Source organism: Hippoglossus stenolepis, chromosome 13 (assembly GCF_022539355.2).
Source record: "Hippoglossus stenolepis isolate QCI-W04-F060 chromosome 13, HSTE1.2, whole genome shotgun sequence".
In the NCBI taxonomy this organism is placed as follows: Eukaryota; Metazoa; Chordata; class Actinopteri; order Pleuronectiformes; family Pleuronectidae; genus Hippoglossus; species Hippoglossus stenolepis.
The window spans coordinates 11,333,579-11,350,964 of NC_061495.1; the positions used below are offsets into that span (position 1 = coordinate 11,333,579).

The 17,386-nt window shown below is 43.4% G+C and overlaps 1 protein-coding gene across 15 annotated transcripts in view; it reads left to right on the plus strand.

The window, feature by feature from the left end:
* The window catches only part of fmnl2a (formin-like 2a), a 53,183-nt gene extending 37,274 nt beyond the window's left edge, over positions 1 to 15,909 (plus strand). For 3 of the 15 annotated variants that reach the window (XM_047342751.1, XM_047342742.1, XM_047342747.1), the window contains 19 exons: positions 1,492 to 1,566; positions 2,916 to 3,026; positions 3,291 to 3,440; positions 3,820 to 3,921; positions 4,103 to 4,430; positions 4,586 to 4,777; positions 5,175 to 5,195; positions 5,906 to 6,030; positions 6,121 to 6,323; positions 6,704 to 6,938; positions 7,080 to 7,148; positions 7,238 to 7,318; positions 7,412 to 7,541; positions 8,208 to 8,371; positions 8,477 to 8,578; positions 9,744 to 9,839; positions 10,240 to 10,363; positions 13,226 to 13,325; positions 13,766 to 15,909. In XM_047342751.1, coding sequence (XP_047198707.1) covers positions 1,492 to 1,566; positions 2,916 to 3,026; positions 3,291 to 3,440; positions 3,820 to 3,921; positions 4,103 to 4,430; positions 4,586 to 4,777; positions 5,175 to 5,195; positions 5,906 to 6,030; positions 6,121 to 6,323; positions 6,704 to 6,938; positions 7,080 to 7,148; positions 7,238 to 7,318; positions 7,412 to 7,541; positions 8,208 to 8,371; positions 8,477 to 8,578; positions 9,744 to 9,839; positions 10,240 to 10,363; positions 13,226 to 13,325; position 13,766 — 2,409 coding nt within the window. In that variant the 3' untranslated portion in view covers positions 13,767 to 15,909. Of the gene's footprint in view, positions 1 to 1,491; positions 1,567 to 2,915; positions 3,027 to 3,290; positions 3,441 to 3,819; positions 3,922 to 4,102; positions 4,431 to 4,585; positions 4,778 to 5,174; positions 5,196 to 5,905; positions 6,031 to 6,120; positions 6,324 to 6,703; positions 6,939 to 7,079; positions 7,149 to 7,237; positions 7,319 to 7,411; positions 7,542 to 8,207; positions 8,372 to 8,476; positions 8,579 to 9,743; positions 9,840 to 10,239; positions 10,364 to 11,566; positions 11,687 to 13,225; positions 13,326 to 13,765 lie in introns of those variants that run through there. The other 12 variants (XM_035174032.2, XM_035174033.2, XM_047342750.1 and 9 more) reach the window with 7 other exon arrangements.
* The last annotated feature ends 1,477 nt before the right edge of the window (positions 15,910 to 17,386 follow it).

The following is a 17,386-nucleotide window of genomic DNA, read 5'->3' on the forward strand; positions in this document are numbered from 1 at the left end:
GGATTTGACAGACACATCAAAGCTGAGTATAGCAGAGAAACAAATGTTAAAGACAACCTCCCCCTGACCCATGTCTGTCTGGAAGAGGTATTCTGACTCCCGGAAAAAGAGTGGGAGGTTGTGTGATGGAGCAGCCCCGGGTTGTTGCATCCGGCCCACAAACATGGGCCGACTGCGGGTTAATGCAATATTTACACCACTGAATGAAATATTGAGTGTTGCTCTCAGAGGCATTGACATTAGTGGGAGAATAAAGCTCAGGGAGAGAACGCAGCTCGTCTAATGACATGAAGGTAGAGAAATGATCATTGTTGTGTCGGCTGCTGGAAAAGCGTGAGGATGACCTTGCGCTCTGTATTTTTTCTTACTGACTCTAAAATGTTATGTTATTAGATTTAGTTTGCCAAGACGCTTTGATAATCTCGAGTCAGAAGTTGGACGAAGGGGCCGAGGGCGGAGGCTTGAGGCTCTGGGTTGTTACTCAGAGGTTTTTGGATACGCACCCCTCCACTTTATTCCTCCCTTCCCCTTCAATTCTTTATCACGCTCCATCTCCCTCATTGCCCTCCTCGTGACCTGTCTGAACTGCAGGCAACTCTCGCTGGCTCTCTCTACCTCTTTCTTAAAAAATCTCTCTCAATGTTTTTTCTTTTTGTCTCCTACATTCATCAAGGCTTTTACTGACAGAACAAAAAGTATGACTAGGGGCATATTAGGGGGGGGGATTGGGAGATTTTGATAATAAAGTCGAAATTTATTGAGAATAAAGTCATAATTTAATGAGAAAAAGCTGTAATATTACGAGAATCATTTTTTGGGGGAAATAACCAGGAAGCAGAACCCGTGCTCGCAGGAGTTCCACTCATTCTGGATCCAAAATCTTGAAATTAATGTCGTATGAATATCACACGATGTCAACAGTCAACCACGACCAAACATTTCATTTTCCACTAAAGAGGCTGTTTCCTCCAGGGCTGTGTGGCTCTCTTTTCCCCCTCTAAAATGCCAGGTAGCCTGAAATGAAGACTTTTTCCTCGTATCACAAGTGATATTGAACATAGACAGTATAAATATAAAATGAAAGAATGATTCAGCGGTAGTTGGTGAATCACTAAACATAGTTATTATCACTCTAAACATTGTGTGTAGCAACAAACATCACTTTCTTTGAGATAACAGTGTCACCAGGATTTGGGTTTTTATTTTGCCAGCTCTCTATAAGCCACCAACAAACGCCCTCATCTCTCTTAGTAGCACACGCTTGTTTTAATCCTAGTGATGCTTGAGGGTGCAGTGATTAGTTTGTTAGTGTAAGTCTGACATCTTAGATATTAAGACTTAAATCACATGTCAATTATGGCTTAATCACTGTAAATTATCCGAGGTAGGTGGTGCGGGTGTTATTAATGCAAATCACTTGACTGATTGCATTGATCGCTGTTTCTTCCTCTCTTCACCTCTTTAAATCCGGTGATGTGCTTTGCTTTGCAGGTATGTGTGGAGGAGCAGCGGTTTGAGAAGCTAATGGAGTATTTCAAGAACGAGGACAACAACATTGACTTCATGGTATGTACACACACACACACACACACACACACACACACACACACACACACACACACACACACACACACACACACACACACACAATCCTAATGATTACTGATTGTGTGATTGCCCTGCTCTCCCTCGTACATCACTAGGCAAACCGCAGGTGGTTTGTGAGTCTTTTTGAGCTCAAGAGATCCAGAATCAAGGCGTTTGCTATTTTTCACCACTGCCAAGTGTTCAAAGCACTGCAGTGTTCCAGCAACTGTAGTGGGCAGGACAGGCACGTGGAGCTGCAAAAATGATTTAGTTACCATGTGACAAGAAGGACAGATACTTGGAATAATTTGAATACTGCTGCATGTGTCTGCAAATGTTTGATAAGGAGAAAAATGTTGCTTCTGCAGCACAAGCTAGTGATGCAGTGCAGAACGTCACACTGCAGTGACCCGAAGCAAAGAAGCCGCGACAGACCTGTTGTGTCGAAGCTGAGGAATGTTAATGATCCTGGCTGATAAGAATTTAAAGACACCCGGAACAAAGAGCCAACTCAGACAGGATTTTTATCTCTATATCCTTTTAAGTGGGGGATGTTCACAGTATGTGTGTTTGTGTGTGAGTGAAAACCAACAGACACTGTGTTTAAATAGACCTTCAATAGGACTTTAAATTGAGCTTCTGTCACAAGTCGTCGTCTGACAGCAACACTAAAGCAAACAGACTTTGTCAAAGCCGCCATGTCGCACGAGACGACTGAGCTTCTTACAGTGAAGTTCATTAAGCCACGGTCTGTGTGTGTGTGTGTGTGTGTGTGTGTGTGTGTGTGTGTGTGTGTGTGTGTGTGTGTGTGTGTGTGTGTGTGTGTGTGTGTGTGTGTGTGTGTGTGTGTGTGTGTGTGTGTGTGTGTGTGTGTGTGTGTGTGTGTGTGTGTGTGTGTGTGTAGAGACCCTATGAAGAGATCCCTCTCTATCTGTTCATGCAGCCTCCTTAAATGCAGCCAATGAAGCTAAACTGGATGATTTTTGTTCATTTGTCTCTTTCACTCCTTTTAATGAGCCAGATAAGCTCCTCTTCCGGATATGTAAACACAATCATCTGGATTTATACACCCAACTTCAAGGAATCAATATTTAAAAAAACAACAGATGTGATAATCAGTATGAAACCATTTCAGAGTCTTAGAAAAACTCAAACCTCTCTGTACAAACTCTTTTTAACTTGTATTTTCAGCCGTTTGGGCCATAAAACATTTTTTGTTATTTTTTGATCACCATTTAATGTGTACAAGTGTTTCAATACCATTCAGAAAGCCTATGGTTACTGTGTGTCCTCATCCACTGACTTTATTGTGTGTTTATATTCCATAGGTGGCATGTATGCAGTTCATCAACATTGTCGTGCACTCTGTGGAGGACATGAACTTCAGGGTTCATCTACAGTTCGACTTCACCAAGCTGTGCCTGGACGACTACTTGGACGTGAGTTGAGAGACGATGTGTGGAGAAACAGTCCAGAGCGTGCGGTGTGTTGTCTTCCCGGCTGCCCTGAGTCGTCAATAAGGGCTTCAGAAAGTCAGCTCTGTAAATCCTCGTCTCCCGCCTCGCTGCAGCGGTGAGATCGATGCTGGCTTCGGAGTCGACAGCGTCAACCTCATGCTTGCGGACTAGAAAACTGAATACCTCCCCACTCTCACTACCCTGGCTGCTTTGCTCGGATTGTCACGCCATTTCTTTGTTTTCCAGAAACTAAAACACACAGAGAGCGATAAGCTGCAGGTGCAGATCCAGGCGTACTTGGATAACGTCTTTGATGTGGGAGCCCTCCTGGAGGATGCCGAAACCAAAAACGCCGCCCTGGAGCGGGTGGAGGAGCTGGAGGAGAATATGTCTCATGTGAGAGCCCACGTCTGTTTATATTTCTGTGTGAAGATCCATCTTTTCTCTTGCAAAAGGCGACAAGTTAACATCCAACATGTCAGGATGTTGATGGCACCGTGAATTGACAGGGTGCTGGGCATACGTGTGCGGCTCCTGTCACATTTACTTGTCATCATTCAGTTCCCTCTCAGCATGAAATATACAATGATCTAATGTGTCCGCTGTCAACCACAGGCCAAGACTTTATATAAGTCCTCACAGTGTGTTTTACTCTGGAGAAATATATGTTAAATGCCATATATCTGGATTGCTTTGACATACTTCGTTGGATGGGGCCTTTGCAGTGATTTTGTGTCACTGTGTAACCTCCTCTTTCTCGTTGTTGTTTTTCTAGATGACAGAGAAGCTGCAGGACATGGAGAATGAGGCCATGTCCAAGATCGTGGAGCTGGAGAAGCAGCTGATGCAAAGGAACAAGGATCTTGAATCCATCAGGGTCAGACTCTTTCAGTTGTCATTTTCTTACTTGTGAAATCCAAGAATCAAGTCGTCTTACAATAAACTGTTGTTAACATGTTTACTTTTCAGATTTCCACTCTCTGGTGTCTGATTTCTCTATCCTTTGTTCTGGAATTTGGCTCTTCTAAATTCTTTGTCTCTTTCTCTTCCTCACGCAGGAAGTCTACAAAGACACCAGCTCGCAGGTTCACTCCCTGCGGCAGATGTTGAAGGAGAAGGACGAGGCCATCCAGCGATCTTCTAACCTGGAGAAGAAGATCCACGAGCTGGAGAAGCAGGGCACCATCAAGATCCACAAGAAGGGAGACGGGGACATCTCCATCCTGCCCTCGCCGCCTTCCGGCGTGGAAGGCGTGCTGGGCGTGCCGGGCGGCGTGATCGGAGGAACAATTGGAGCTGTCAGTCCAAACCATGTAGGCGTTGCAGCGGGCACGCCTGCTCCGCCACCACCACCTCCTCCTCCTCCACTGCCAGTGAACGGCACATGTAGGTTTAATATAAGTCAAGTTTTCTAACATATTAACATGTAGAAAGAAGATTTTACTCCTGTGTAAAAAATAATACAACTTTATTATAAATAACTCGACTGTCCAAACATCAGTTTTGTTTTTGTTGACCCTCCCATCTCTACTCCCTCCTAGTGCCAAACGGACCTTCATTGGCCATTCCGACAATGGCGGCGCCTCCTCCGCCGCCTCCTCCACCGCCTCCTCCACCCCCTCCTCCACCCCTAGGACTAGGCTCAGGCCCTCTGCCTCCTCCGCCTCCTCCCATGGCTCCACCACTGCCCGGCTGTGGGACGCCCACCGTCATCATGAACTCTGGGTTGGCCGGTAAGGAACGATACACAACATATATTTCCTTTTCTTACAGTGGGCCTAGCAGCTTCTTTCTTTAAGTCATCAGAAAGGGCAGAAATATCAGATTAGCAGAAGCTCATGCAACAGCTTTTCCTGCTTCGTTAGAGCTGTGAGGAAATCCAGTTGTATTCTGACCACTGTCCTCCGTTAATTTCAATGCTGACACTTTCTGCAGCTGCTTCACAGTGAAACTCCTCTTGCTCCATTATGTTTTTATGCTTTAAAACTTGCTGCTCCTGCTCAGATGAGGAGAACTGATCAGTAATAAAGTCAAATCTGTGTGTGTATGAGATTTGTGCGTCTCACTAACTTCTACCACTTTCTTACTGACCTGTCTTCGAATTGATTCTTTCTTTTTTCTGCCGACCAGAGGGACCCATCAAACTTTTCTGTAGGTTATACCTGTCATGTTTGGTGATTTACCGCCCCCCCCTGTTCCCTTCCTTTCCCACAAGTTTTAAAAATGGTATTTTAAGTCTTTGAATCAAAGGACAACAGATTCACACCGGTGAAAGAAACATATAAAATACCATATTTCAAACTTTTGCATGATTTACCCTCACACCTTGCTGTGGTGTTGTGACTGTGTGTGTTTGTGAATTTGTGATCACCACATCTTGAGTGTTGGTTGCATGCTGAGACACAGACCTGCTGTGGTATGCTGATGAAAATAAATGATAAGTATAGCGGAAATACTTATAGTATAGTCACTTTCTGTCCCTGCTGACACCTCATCAGGACGCCATCTCAGCTCTCAGCCTCAATGAATCACGTCAGGCGGCTACTAATAGTTTTAATCTCTGTAAATGAATAGTTTGTCATTTGGCCAGGAAGGAAATCCTCACCATATGCACCTTTTACTGTGCAGGTAAAAGCTTTGGCCTTATTCCCCTGCCCGAGCACAGAGGCTTCACTCTGCTTGGGGGAAAAAAAAGATGTGGGATTGTTTTTCGACTTCACACAGAACTAGGAGTCATATCCGTGTGTGTCACAGACCTCAGATACCCATCCACCCCGTCGCGTGTGCGTGTGCGTGTGTGTGTTCTCTCTGATGGTAAGATAACCATTCACACTGTGCTAACTCGTCTGTGCCCTGTGTAGCCGTCAAGATCAAGAAACCCATCAAGACAAAGTTCCGCATGCCCGTCTTCAACTGGGTCGCGCTTAAACCGAACCAGATCAACGGCACCGTCTTCAATGAGATCGATGATGAGAGGATACTGGAGGTAAAGAGTCTCCCTTCACTCGTCGGTTGTTCAGCCATGTCCATGTCCGGGGCCTCAACGTGCATGTGACTCTTTGTTGACATCTTTCAGGACTTGAACGTGGACGAGTTCGAGGAGATGTTCAAGACGAAAGCCCAGGGCCCGTCCATTGACATCACTTTGAGCAAACACAAGATCATCCAGAAGGGACCCAGCAAGGTGACCCTGCTGGAATCCAACAGGGCAAAGAACCTGGCCATCACGCTGAGGAAAGTGGGGAAGGCGCCCGAGGAGATCTGCAAGGCCATTCAGCTGTAAGCCCTTTCAAAATAAAATCTCTAGGGATTTTTTTTGAGACATTAATGTTCTTACCTGTTGTTACCAAGTTAATGTGATGTAACCATGAGAATATTTTTTCAAGTGAAAGCCTTAATCATTTTTTTATTATTTATTTTATTTATTTTTTCATGAGCGATGATTATATTTTTAACTTATTATAGGTTTTTCAGATTTTCAACCCAGTACAATTCTGTACATGTGGCATCAACAAATACAAAATTGAAATGACTATAATAAATCAAAATAAATCAGTACAAAAAAATACAAAAATTAAAAAATGAATCACATTATTGGATGATCTGTGTCTTTTACTTCTGTGTTTTTTACACTTACCTCTGTTCTGCCCGTCGTCCAGATTGGACCTTCGCACTCTGCCCGTGGACTTCGTGGAGTGTCTGATGCGCTTCCAGCCCACAGAGAACGAGATCAAAGTCATGCGTCAGTTCGAAAAGGAGCGCAAGCCGGTGGAGACCCTGACGGACGAGGACCGCTTCATGATGCAGTTCTGCAAGATCGAGCGGCTCATGCAGAAGATGACCATCATGGCCTTCATCGGCAACTTCAGCGAGAGCATCCAGATGCTCACGCCGGTGAGTTCTCCGACAAAATCTCCCACCAAATTTCAAAATAATTACACCATCAAAGACGCCTCCTTCACATTATTGTTGTTATTATTACTGGTGTGTGATGTTGGACTCATAGAAAGCAACAATCTGTTTGTGTCTCTGCAGCAACTTCACGCAGTCATCGCAGCGTCAGTGTCCATCAAGTCGTCACAGAAGCTGAAGAAAATTCTTGAGGTAATTGAACCAGTTGTGTTTAGACTGAGTGTAATGTTGGATCCATGTGTGGTTCCCTCTCTCACATTTGTGCTCATGCTGTTGTGCAGATTATCTTGGCACTTGGAAACTACATGAACAGCAGCAAAAGAGGAGCGGTGTACGGCTTCAAGCTGCAGAGTTTAGACTTGGTAAGTTGAAATTGCTTCCTCCCACACTTCAAAATGTTCTCGTGCAGGTTTTCTTCACGTCTAACTTTTCTTTGACTTTGCTTTTACTCTCAGCTAATCGATACCAAGTCGACGGACCGTAAGATAACGTTGTTACACTACATCGCCAATGTGGTGAAAGAGAAGTACTCGCAGGTTTCTCTCTTCTACAACGAACTGCACTACGTGGAGAAGGCTGCAGCAGGTGAGTTGTGCAGCGCAGATGTGTTTGTTGCAAGTTAACATAACTGAGAGGAGGCTAACTCTGGTGCAGAGGCTGTTTGGAGATTTAAAGCAATACTGTGCAACATTTTCCCCTTCAGCTTCAAAAGGAGTTTGATGGTTCACTGACTTTGAATAGGGAGAGTGGTGCAGCTCTCATTTGCACTTGTCGGCCTAGACGCCTGTTTCTAAGTGTTTAACTGACTGATAGTTGTCAAAATCAGGTCCAGCAAGTTCAAAGGCAATTCTGAACTGTAGATCAGGTAAAAATGTTATTTAAAAACCAGCATTTATCTATAAAGAGTTTGGTTTATGTGTTACAGCGGCAGGTCTTTTAGTTCAGGAAGCCGGGGATCATGGGTAATATCCAACGCTCAGTTGTGTTTTTAGTTGAGCGAGTTTCATAGGCTTTGTTTTCTCTACATGAAAACCACTTAATCGCTCGGACACGGAGCCCCACAGAATGAATCACCGCATGTGGCCGCAGAGGGCGCTGTTGCTCAGTTAAAGTTACATGGTGTTGCTTTAATTAATTCTGTGTCTTTTCATTTGTCTGTAAGATTTAAATATCCCTCAGCATCAGGTTTGGGTTCCGTGCGGTTGAATACTGGGGTTACACGTGTTCTCATGAGTCTCTCTGTGTTCACAGTGTCGCTGGAGAACGTCCTGCTCGATGTGAGGGAGCTGCAGAGGGGCATGGAGTTGACCAGACGGGAGTGCAGCATGCACGGCCACAACACCATGCTCAAAGACTTCATCACACACAATGAGAACAAGCTGAAGAAGATGCAGGACGACGCCAAGATTGCACAGGTGACACGAGCACACCTCACTTTGAGAGTGCCCTGGTTTTTTTCCACTCTGTGAAACAGTCATCTGAATGTTTTCGTCTGTTTGGCCACTCTCTGTCTTTAACAGGACGCCTTCGACGAGGCGGTGAAATTCTATGGGGAGAACGCCAAAACCACGCCGCCGTCCGTCTTCTTCCCTGTGTTTGTGCGATTTGTTAAGGCTTACAGGGTGAGTTGGACAAATCGTCCGTCTCTCTTACACACACACACACACACACACACACACACACACACACACACACACACACACACACACACACACACACACACACACACACACACACACACACACACGTAGTGGAATTCACACACCTGGCCAGCTGTTAACCTCCATACTTATGCCTCCTCAACACTAAAATTAGCGGGTATACATAGGTACTTAAAACCTGCTAAAAAGACAGAAACTGAGGCGCTCTCTTGCCAGTGTTGCATCTTGCATGGTACAAAGAAAAAAATGGCTGTTGCACATTGTTCCCAAGATGTAAAAAAGAATAAGTAGAAACGTAAACATGGCTTTTTACGTGCCAACTCCTGGAAGTTGCTCCGCAAAAGTTGCAGCATCAGCTTCAAGACCGCCATAATAAAGAAGAAGAAGAAGAAAATGCTCACCCAGGTGTCATGTTTCCATCACTGGGGATCAGAGCCGGAGCCGATTTTAAAAAATCTGCGTCTACTGCAGAGTCATTTGACCCGGAAGAGAATCCTGATTGTATCCATTCCCACTGCAGACAGAAGCCAGATGTTAGTGGGTGTTAATGGGTTTTTAAGACCAGTGGAAAAGGATCCAATCTTTGTCACCACAGCAGGAAAGTCGAGGCTGAGATGTAAAGATACTTTGAAATGCTGATGTGCATTTGTGTGTTTGGGGTCTTGAACCGTGTCAGGAACAAAGTATGGCTTTTACAAATAAATGAGCAGATTTAAGGATGTAAAGAAACAGTACTACAGTACCTCTCCAAACTACGTTACTGCTTCTTGTGGCAGTGGTGTGTTCTGTTGATGCTCTGTAAGTAAACAGCTTCATATGTTCCTCCGAGCAGCAGTTAAATCAACAGGTTTTACATGAACTGGGATTCAATCCAACACTCTCTGGAAGTGTTTTCCTGCTCTCAGCTGTTTTCCCTCCACGGCAGCTGTGTGTCAGCTCCGTTCACCGAACTCCTCCTTCTCCTTAATGACTCCACACTGCTCACGATACCCAAGCATCATCTCAGCTGGCAGACGTTTGGTTTTGCAAGTGTGGTTTTTAAAGCTCCAGTGTTGAATTCTATGATGGCAACAGCAGCAGTGTGTGTTGTATGCGTGTACATGACGTGGGTGTGTTGTCTCTTTAGCAAGCGGAAGAGGACAACGAGCACAGAAAGAGACAGGAGCAGATAATGATGGAGAAACTTCTAGAGCAAGAGGCCATGATGGAGGAAGAGAAGAAGGTGAGTTGCCCCTCTCTTTCCTCACCCCCCCTCCTCCCCTCTCTCCCTATATCGCTTTCTAGGGCAGGAGGCGACAGTGGAACACGGCGACCAGAAGGAAAAACGCGCTCCACTTCCTCCTCTTCCGCTTCAACCTCTCTTCCTCCAGATTAGTTAAACACCTGCTGGGTGCAGGTTATATCTGGTTGCACAGTCTGACACATGCTGAGCCACATCACATCCACTCAGGATCAGCTGTTTCTTCCAAAATGGTTCAATTATCTCACAGGCACAAACGCTAGAATGAAGGGATGAGTGGAACGAGAGAAAGAGAAAATTATGCGTGTGAGGATCCTTTGCAGAACATACTGTAATCACATCTAACACATATAACTTGTGTGTGTGTCTGTGTCTACCTCAGTCTCCCTCCCATAAGAACAAGCGGCAGCAGCAGGACCTGATCCAGGAGCTGAGGAAGAAACAGGTGAAAGACAGCCGCCACGTCTACGAAGGCAAAGATGGAGCCATTGAGGACATCATCACAGGTAACGTCACCTGGGCCCGGCTGCCGTCTGTGACCACACACACACACACACGCACACGCACACACACACACACACCAGGGCGCTCTGCATGAAGGTCCTCTTCTATGCTAAACATTTAGTCTTTAACAAAGTGATTCTAAAGCAACTAACACGACGACTGTGGCTTTGACACTTCAGCTGTCAGATGTTTGAGATCCATGATGTTATGAGAACAAACATTCACTGACAGTCGAGCTAATCCAGCGACGATCGGCTCAAATGTTTCTGATGATCGTTGCTTTATCTTATCTGCTCCGTCATTGCTTTGTAACACAACCTGTACGTAGCCTGGGCCGGGTTTTATTTAGTAATGAGACGTTTACTGAGATGAAAACTAGTCATGGACAGTGATGGAATGTAACTAAGTAAAATACTTAAACAGAGAATTCAGGTACTATAATATATATGCAAATCTTTTACTTTTCTTTATTAGATATATCAAATATCTATAGTTGAGATTAACACTGTTGCTGATATTTGAGTTTAAAAAACTAAAATAATCATTGAACAGTATGTTGTTTTTTTTTTTACATGAATCCAAAACAGAAACAATGTTAATACAGATCATTTCGATTTTTTTTATAGTGACCGCAGTATATTTACTTTTGGAAAAATACTTTTACTTTGGATATTAATAATATTAATGCATTACTATTAACAATAATATAAGTTACAATAATACTCACAGTAAAGAGTCTTTTATTCATGATTAGTGCTTTATTTAATACTTTTTACATTTAGTAATACTTGTAATACTTGTGTTAATATGTACTTTTACTTGCAATTCAATATTATTTTTCATTGTATTGTTGCCTCTTTCATCGAAGTAAAAGTTGAATATCCTTCTAGAATGGCCCATGGCTGTGAGATTGATGTGACAATAAAACTTGATTTTATAGATTTTTTTTTTTTTTTTTAATATTCAGATGTCAATAACAAAACTAGTAAATGGAGTGTTGTCAGTTTTTAGTCGTACTTTAAACTGCTAAATTAAACTTTTAAACTGTCTGTGAGGCGTTTTGCACCCGGCCCTTCCTGATGCTGTTGTTGGGTATTTGCTTAGTGCTAACCAAGTGCTAAACCTCTGTAGGAATCTGCTTCATTTTCTTATATTGTGTTTGTCTTGTCTTGTCCTGGCTGTTGTCTCTGTCGTTCTCGATGCAGTGCTGAAGACAGTGCCCTTTACCGCCCGCACAGCCAAGCGCGGCTCTCGGTTCTTCTGCGAGTCCGCCCTCAATGAGGAGTACCATTACTAAGCTTATAGCTCTCTCTCTCCTCTCAAAGGTTAATGGAACAAAATGTCCTTCAAGTTTTCTCCTCTCCTTCTGCATGCCCTCTCACACACTCTTCCCTGTTTTAACCGTCACACTCCACTCACACTTCGGACCTGTGCATGTGCACTGTGCCCGGATCTCACGGTTCTTGGAGACGCACACGTCTGTTTGTGTATTGTGTGTATTTCCCCTCCCTGAGCATGACACGGTGTTGGGTTAAACGGTTTCCTCTGCATGGAGTGTGACGCCCTCATTCATCACCATTATTTTATCAACCAAGGCAAAACATAATGTCACAGAGAAAGGTCGCTGAGGTCAATCTCACCTGGACTGACTGGATTTAAAGTGGAGCGTCTCCCCTCATGTAAAGGAGCCGAGATGTGTAGCTGGGTGCTGCCCCCTAGTGGTGGGAGACTGGAAATGTATACTCATTTACGAATGGAGCAGTTTATCTCTGATTAGATTCAGATCCAATTTGGTCGCCCGACATGCCGCAGTGGCAGAACGTCACATATTTCATTGTATCTACTGTACAAGCTTCAGTCATCTCCATGGCAGGTATGATCTAACGTCATGTGTGAGAGCGCCTGTGGCATTATAACTTGCCTTTCCTGTGTGTTCCAAGTGTCAAAAATCAATGTTTGTGTGTTCATCATCACATCATCACATTATCATCACTGCTGTTGTCAGAGAGTCTTGCATGCTGCCTGCTTCATGCTGCCTGCTTCATGCTGAATGCTGCCTGCTTCATGCTGCCTGCTTCATGCTGCCTGCTTCATGCTGCCTGCTGCCTGCTTCATGCTGCCTGCTTCATGCTGCCTGCTGCCTGCTTCATGCTGAATGCTGACTGCTTCATCGCTGCAGCTTCTCCACGACGCAGCCCCCTGCTCTCCCAGTTTAGCCCTGACGCTGTGCTCGGGTCTGCTGACAGGTCACCTCTCTTGTCACGTGACTTCCTGCTCGTCTGGCAGACTCGCTAACCCGCTGCATGACGTTTGCACACATTTTATTCTTTTGCATTACAGGTGTCTTTCTTTTTCACTTGCAGTCTGTGTGTTACTAACGTGCATCCTGCTTGTTTCTCTGTGTGGCGGTGACTCATTCATCGGTTGTGCTTGCATGCTTTGTTTCTTTGGTGGAGATGCTGTTGAATGTAATTCTGCTGTCGACTGGAGCCATTTCTTTTTTTTTTCAGTTCACAAATGCTCTGTGCTGGAAGTTTGAAACGGGCACTTTTACTTTCTTGCTGGTAGCCGCTCTGCAAAGCAGCCTGGGTCTAGTAACGCATATCAAAAAAATAAACTAAATGAGCTTCCGGCTCCCCCTCTCTTCTCCTCCCTGTCAGTTGAATCACTTAACCTCTTCCAGCTCTCTCTCTCTCTCTTGTCATGCCCTCCCCCATCTCTCGCTTCCTCCCCCTTCCACGCAGCCTGCTGCCACCCTGCTTTGCTCTCACAGCGCTCTCTGTGCAAAGCCAGTAGGATAAATGTTCTCGTCATCCGCCTCCTCCTCCATTTTTAACCTCCCTTTTTGTCTTCTCTTTATCCAGCCCTAAAGAAGAATAACATTACTAAATTTCCCAATGTCTACTCGAGGGTAAGGAACTCCTCCAGTAGCACGCCTGTAGTGGTGGATGTGTCCAGAACCTGGCAAGCATCTCTTTATTACCTACCTTCCTCTTTTACCTTCTTTCATCACCTCCCTGTCCCTTTCCTTTCCTCATCATTCTATCACCTTAATAACAGAACATTTGAATGTCTGATTTAAAGACGCTGCTCCTCTTTATTGTAGTTAATTCACCTTTTTTTATTGGAAAGGTTTATCTTGATTTCTCAAAAGTTACGTCTCAGATTTTCTCGCTCTCTGGGAGAAGCTCCCAAGTCAGAACCCAGCGGCTCGTCTCTGTCGTAACGTCCAGAGACGGCCGACCTGAGGGGCTCTTTTTCCTCCTGTGTAGACCTCACGCTGCTTTGAAAGACAGGCTACCAGCACAAGAAGCATGTGGGCTCATCAAATCTCCCTGACAGGATGACTGACAGCTCTTTTATCCCCTCCTCTCCCCCTCCCCCCATCCTTCCCCTTATCTCAGATTTGAGGAATCAGCCTTACAGGCGAGCGGACGCCGTGCGGAGGAGTGTCAGGAGACGCTTTGACGATCAGAACCTGCGGCCGGTGAACAACAACAACGGCGAGGTGGTCATATGACGAGGGACCGGTTCATGTGCTGGAAGGGAGGAGGCGAACAGGTGGTGGTGGGTGGGGGGGGAAGGACTGAGGGATGTTGAGAAGAGGGAGGGACGGAAGGTCGGATGCGGAGCGAAGGCTGACGAGCGTTGTAGCAACCGTAGATATGAGTATGTATATATATTACATAAGAATACGTGTTGTTCCCTGTCTGTGGTATCGTAGCAGCATTTCACGATGAAGGACTGGGAGGTGGACGGGAATGAGTTTAAAGAGAAGTGTCTGAAAGGTTCTCGAACCTTCGACAAGCCAAGTGCCTGAACTTATTCTTGTGCTCTAATGTCACACTGTGTTCTGTTTCTCTGTTTTTTAATAGCCCCACTTTGAAAGCAATACAGTTTGACCTGGCTTTAATGTTGCGACATGTTGAAACTGGACTTTGTGGCTTTAAGAGCCGCGCGAGGAGACGCTTCCTTAATGTAGAATGTACGGGACACGTTCCCTTCAGATGTCACAGATACTGCGTCTCTTACTGACCAAGTTTCACACTCGGTTTTATCTCGGTACATTTTGGTGCTTTCTTACATTCCTCTTTCTACACAAACATGCATCTCATGAGGCTTCTCGTCTTCAACTACAAGGGCTGACGATCAGGCAGGAAGATGGTGGACCGAAATGAATTCAAGATCTGAATTATTAAAAGAAATTAAGTGTAAGGTTGATGGAAAATGAATGAAAAAGTCCACGAAACAATAATTATTTTTCAAAACGAGACCTAGGGCCTGTGCTAGGAAACAGGATTTGCTGTTATTGAGGTAACTTGAGTTTTAAGTCCTACGAACCTGGTTCACTTCTTACTGGAATAAATCACCGTGGTTACCTTTGCTGAACCGCTAACACAGGTTACCAGGACGATGTTGGGTTAAGTTGAGCCAGATAAAGGACCGATATCCTGGATATGTTGAACCTGGTTTGTACAGGTTACCAGGACGATATGTTAGGTTAAGTGAAGCCGGATAAAGAAAACCTATCAGGACAGGGCCCGAGCGAATGTGAATCGCATCCATCAAATCTCTTCATACTGATCAGTGGTTACCGAAGTCTGACTCTGTCGCTCTTAATCCATAGAAGAAGACGCCCAGTTCCACTAAACTTTGCCGTTTGTTTCTGTGACAACACAGAAGTTTCACTGGTTTATGGGAACAAGTTACCAAGAGTATAAACTGCACGATAGACTCGATGATCTCATTGACAAAACTGGATATAACCCATCGTTGTATTTACAGGTTAATCATACTCCAGGCTACTGTGTCTGCTCACTTTATTGTAATTTTAAATGTATAGTATTTAACCACTGAAAAGATTCCTTTAAGCTCATGTTTCCGTCGAGTCATTCGAGTGACGGCGAAACAGAAGAACAAAAACAAAAAAGTTTCCTAAATGTACAGATATTTTGCTACAAACCATGTTTTTTTATTTTCCCTTTTCACATTTTACCAGATGGTTAATATTGTACATATTGTTTAAACAAAAGTTTTCATTGCCTTGTGCTATACAACTTGAATGTTATTTTAACTTATAGATTTTTTTTGTTTCCATATTTTTTTTTCTTTTGTATATTTAATGAAGCCAAATGCAGCCGGGAATCTACAGTAGTGAGTGAAATCCTGTTATGAAGCAGGATCACGCAGTTTGTTTGTGGGTTTATGTCACGTGCATCAAACCCAGCTCCGGCGACATGCAGCACGCTCATGTTACTGGACTCGTTGTGAAACATTAAACTGGTTTCTGTTGGTTGACCTGTGATGATGAGCTGGAATGTGGCTCAGTGATGCACCTTGTAATCATCTCCGTCTCTCTTTAACTACACCGTCTGTAATAGTGTCATTTCTCTAACTGGATAATACTGGCATGTTTTTTTTTAAACTTTCACCAGAAATGTATTTTAGGCAGTTTATTGCGCTTATTACAAAATAACAAGCTTTTTTTTTTTTTATTAGGTGATATGAGATTTTCATTGAATATGATCAAATAAACTATTTACATTGACTTTTTGTCTCATTCTTCTTGAAGCTGGGGAATGTGAGAATCCACAGGACACTCGATACCATCAGCTTTCTGCTGAGACATCTTGTAGAAGCAGGATGTGATGGTGACTCAAACATTAAAGATCTAGTTCAGAGGTCTTCAACAGGGGGTCCGCGGAGGTACTGCAGGGGGGTCGCGAAATTTTTGGTTGATTAGACAATTATATATATATTTTGAATTTTTTACCAACCGTCTTTAAATACACATTAACATGAATCCAACATATTGTAGCGAACGGATAAATGGAGGCAGAAGATGTAATCTTTCAGTCAGCAATGCACACATTATCTATATATATATATATATATCTATATATATATATATATATATATATATATATATATATATATATATATATATATATATATATATATGTATATATATATATATATATATATATATCTATATATATCTATATATAGATCTATATATATATATATAGATCTCTATATCTATATCTATATATATATATATATATATAGATCTATATATAGATATATAGATATATAGTAGGGGGTCCCTGCTCCATCTCTCCATCAGTTTGGGGGTCCTTGGTCTGAAAAACGTTGAAGACCCCTGGTCTAGTTTATAAGATTTAGGTAAAAGGGAAAGTGAACATAAAATGATCCTAGAGATGTTTTCACTTGTTTCATCTAAATTGTATGAATTATTGTTTTCTTTGCCCTAGAATGGACCCTTTATATTTACATCAGGAGCTGTCCTTCTCTACGGAGGCTGCCATGTTTTTTACAGTCACCCAAACTGGACAAACTAAACACCTTTTGAGTTTATGACAACTGAATCTACCACAGGTTCTCTTTCATGTTTAGAAGGTGAGGGTGAGGTATGAGGGGTGTCCAGCTGCAACATGCAACTTCACCACTAGATGTCAGTAAATCCTACACACTAAACCTTTAAGTACAAATAAGACGAAATGTACTCACAAGTATCGCTTTATATTTTCTACTTGAGTCAAAGTATTTGCTCTTAAATATACTTTTAAGTATTAGTTTTTCTGAATTGCCAAAACACGAAACCCCATTCTCTGAATAGTAAATACTCAAAATTGAGCTCACACACGTCCAATAAGGTTATTTTAGGATCATACAGCTTTAAACTTCAATATTTCTGGTTGTTACACCGGCTGCTTTGCTCAGACATGAGCAGAGAGGTCGTTAGCAGGCTGAGCGTCCTGCTTGTTATTTGGCACGTGGTCAAAGAATGTGAATGGTTTATCAATACCCAACTCCCATCCTAAACCCTGTGGAAGAGTTTTTCTCAGTATGGTGTTGGAAAGGGTACGATGAAAGTGTGATCATTCAGGAGTGGAATCAATTAAAGGCTGGATTCAGCACAAAAATCAATTCTCCTCCTGTTTAGCAAGGGAGGCATTTCGTACTGTTGAATCATATTGTGCAGTTTCTCTTTATATTTGCTG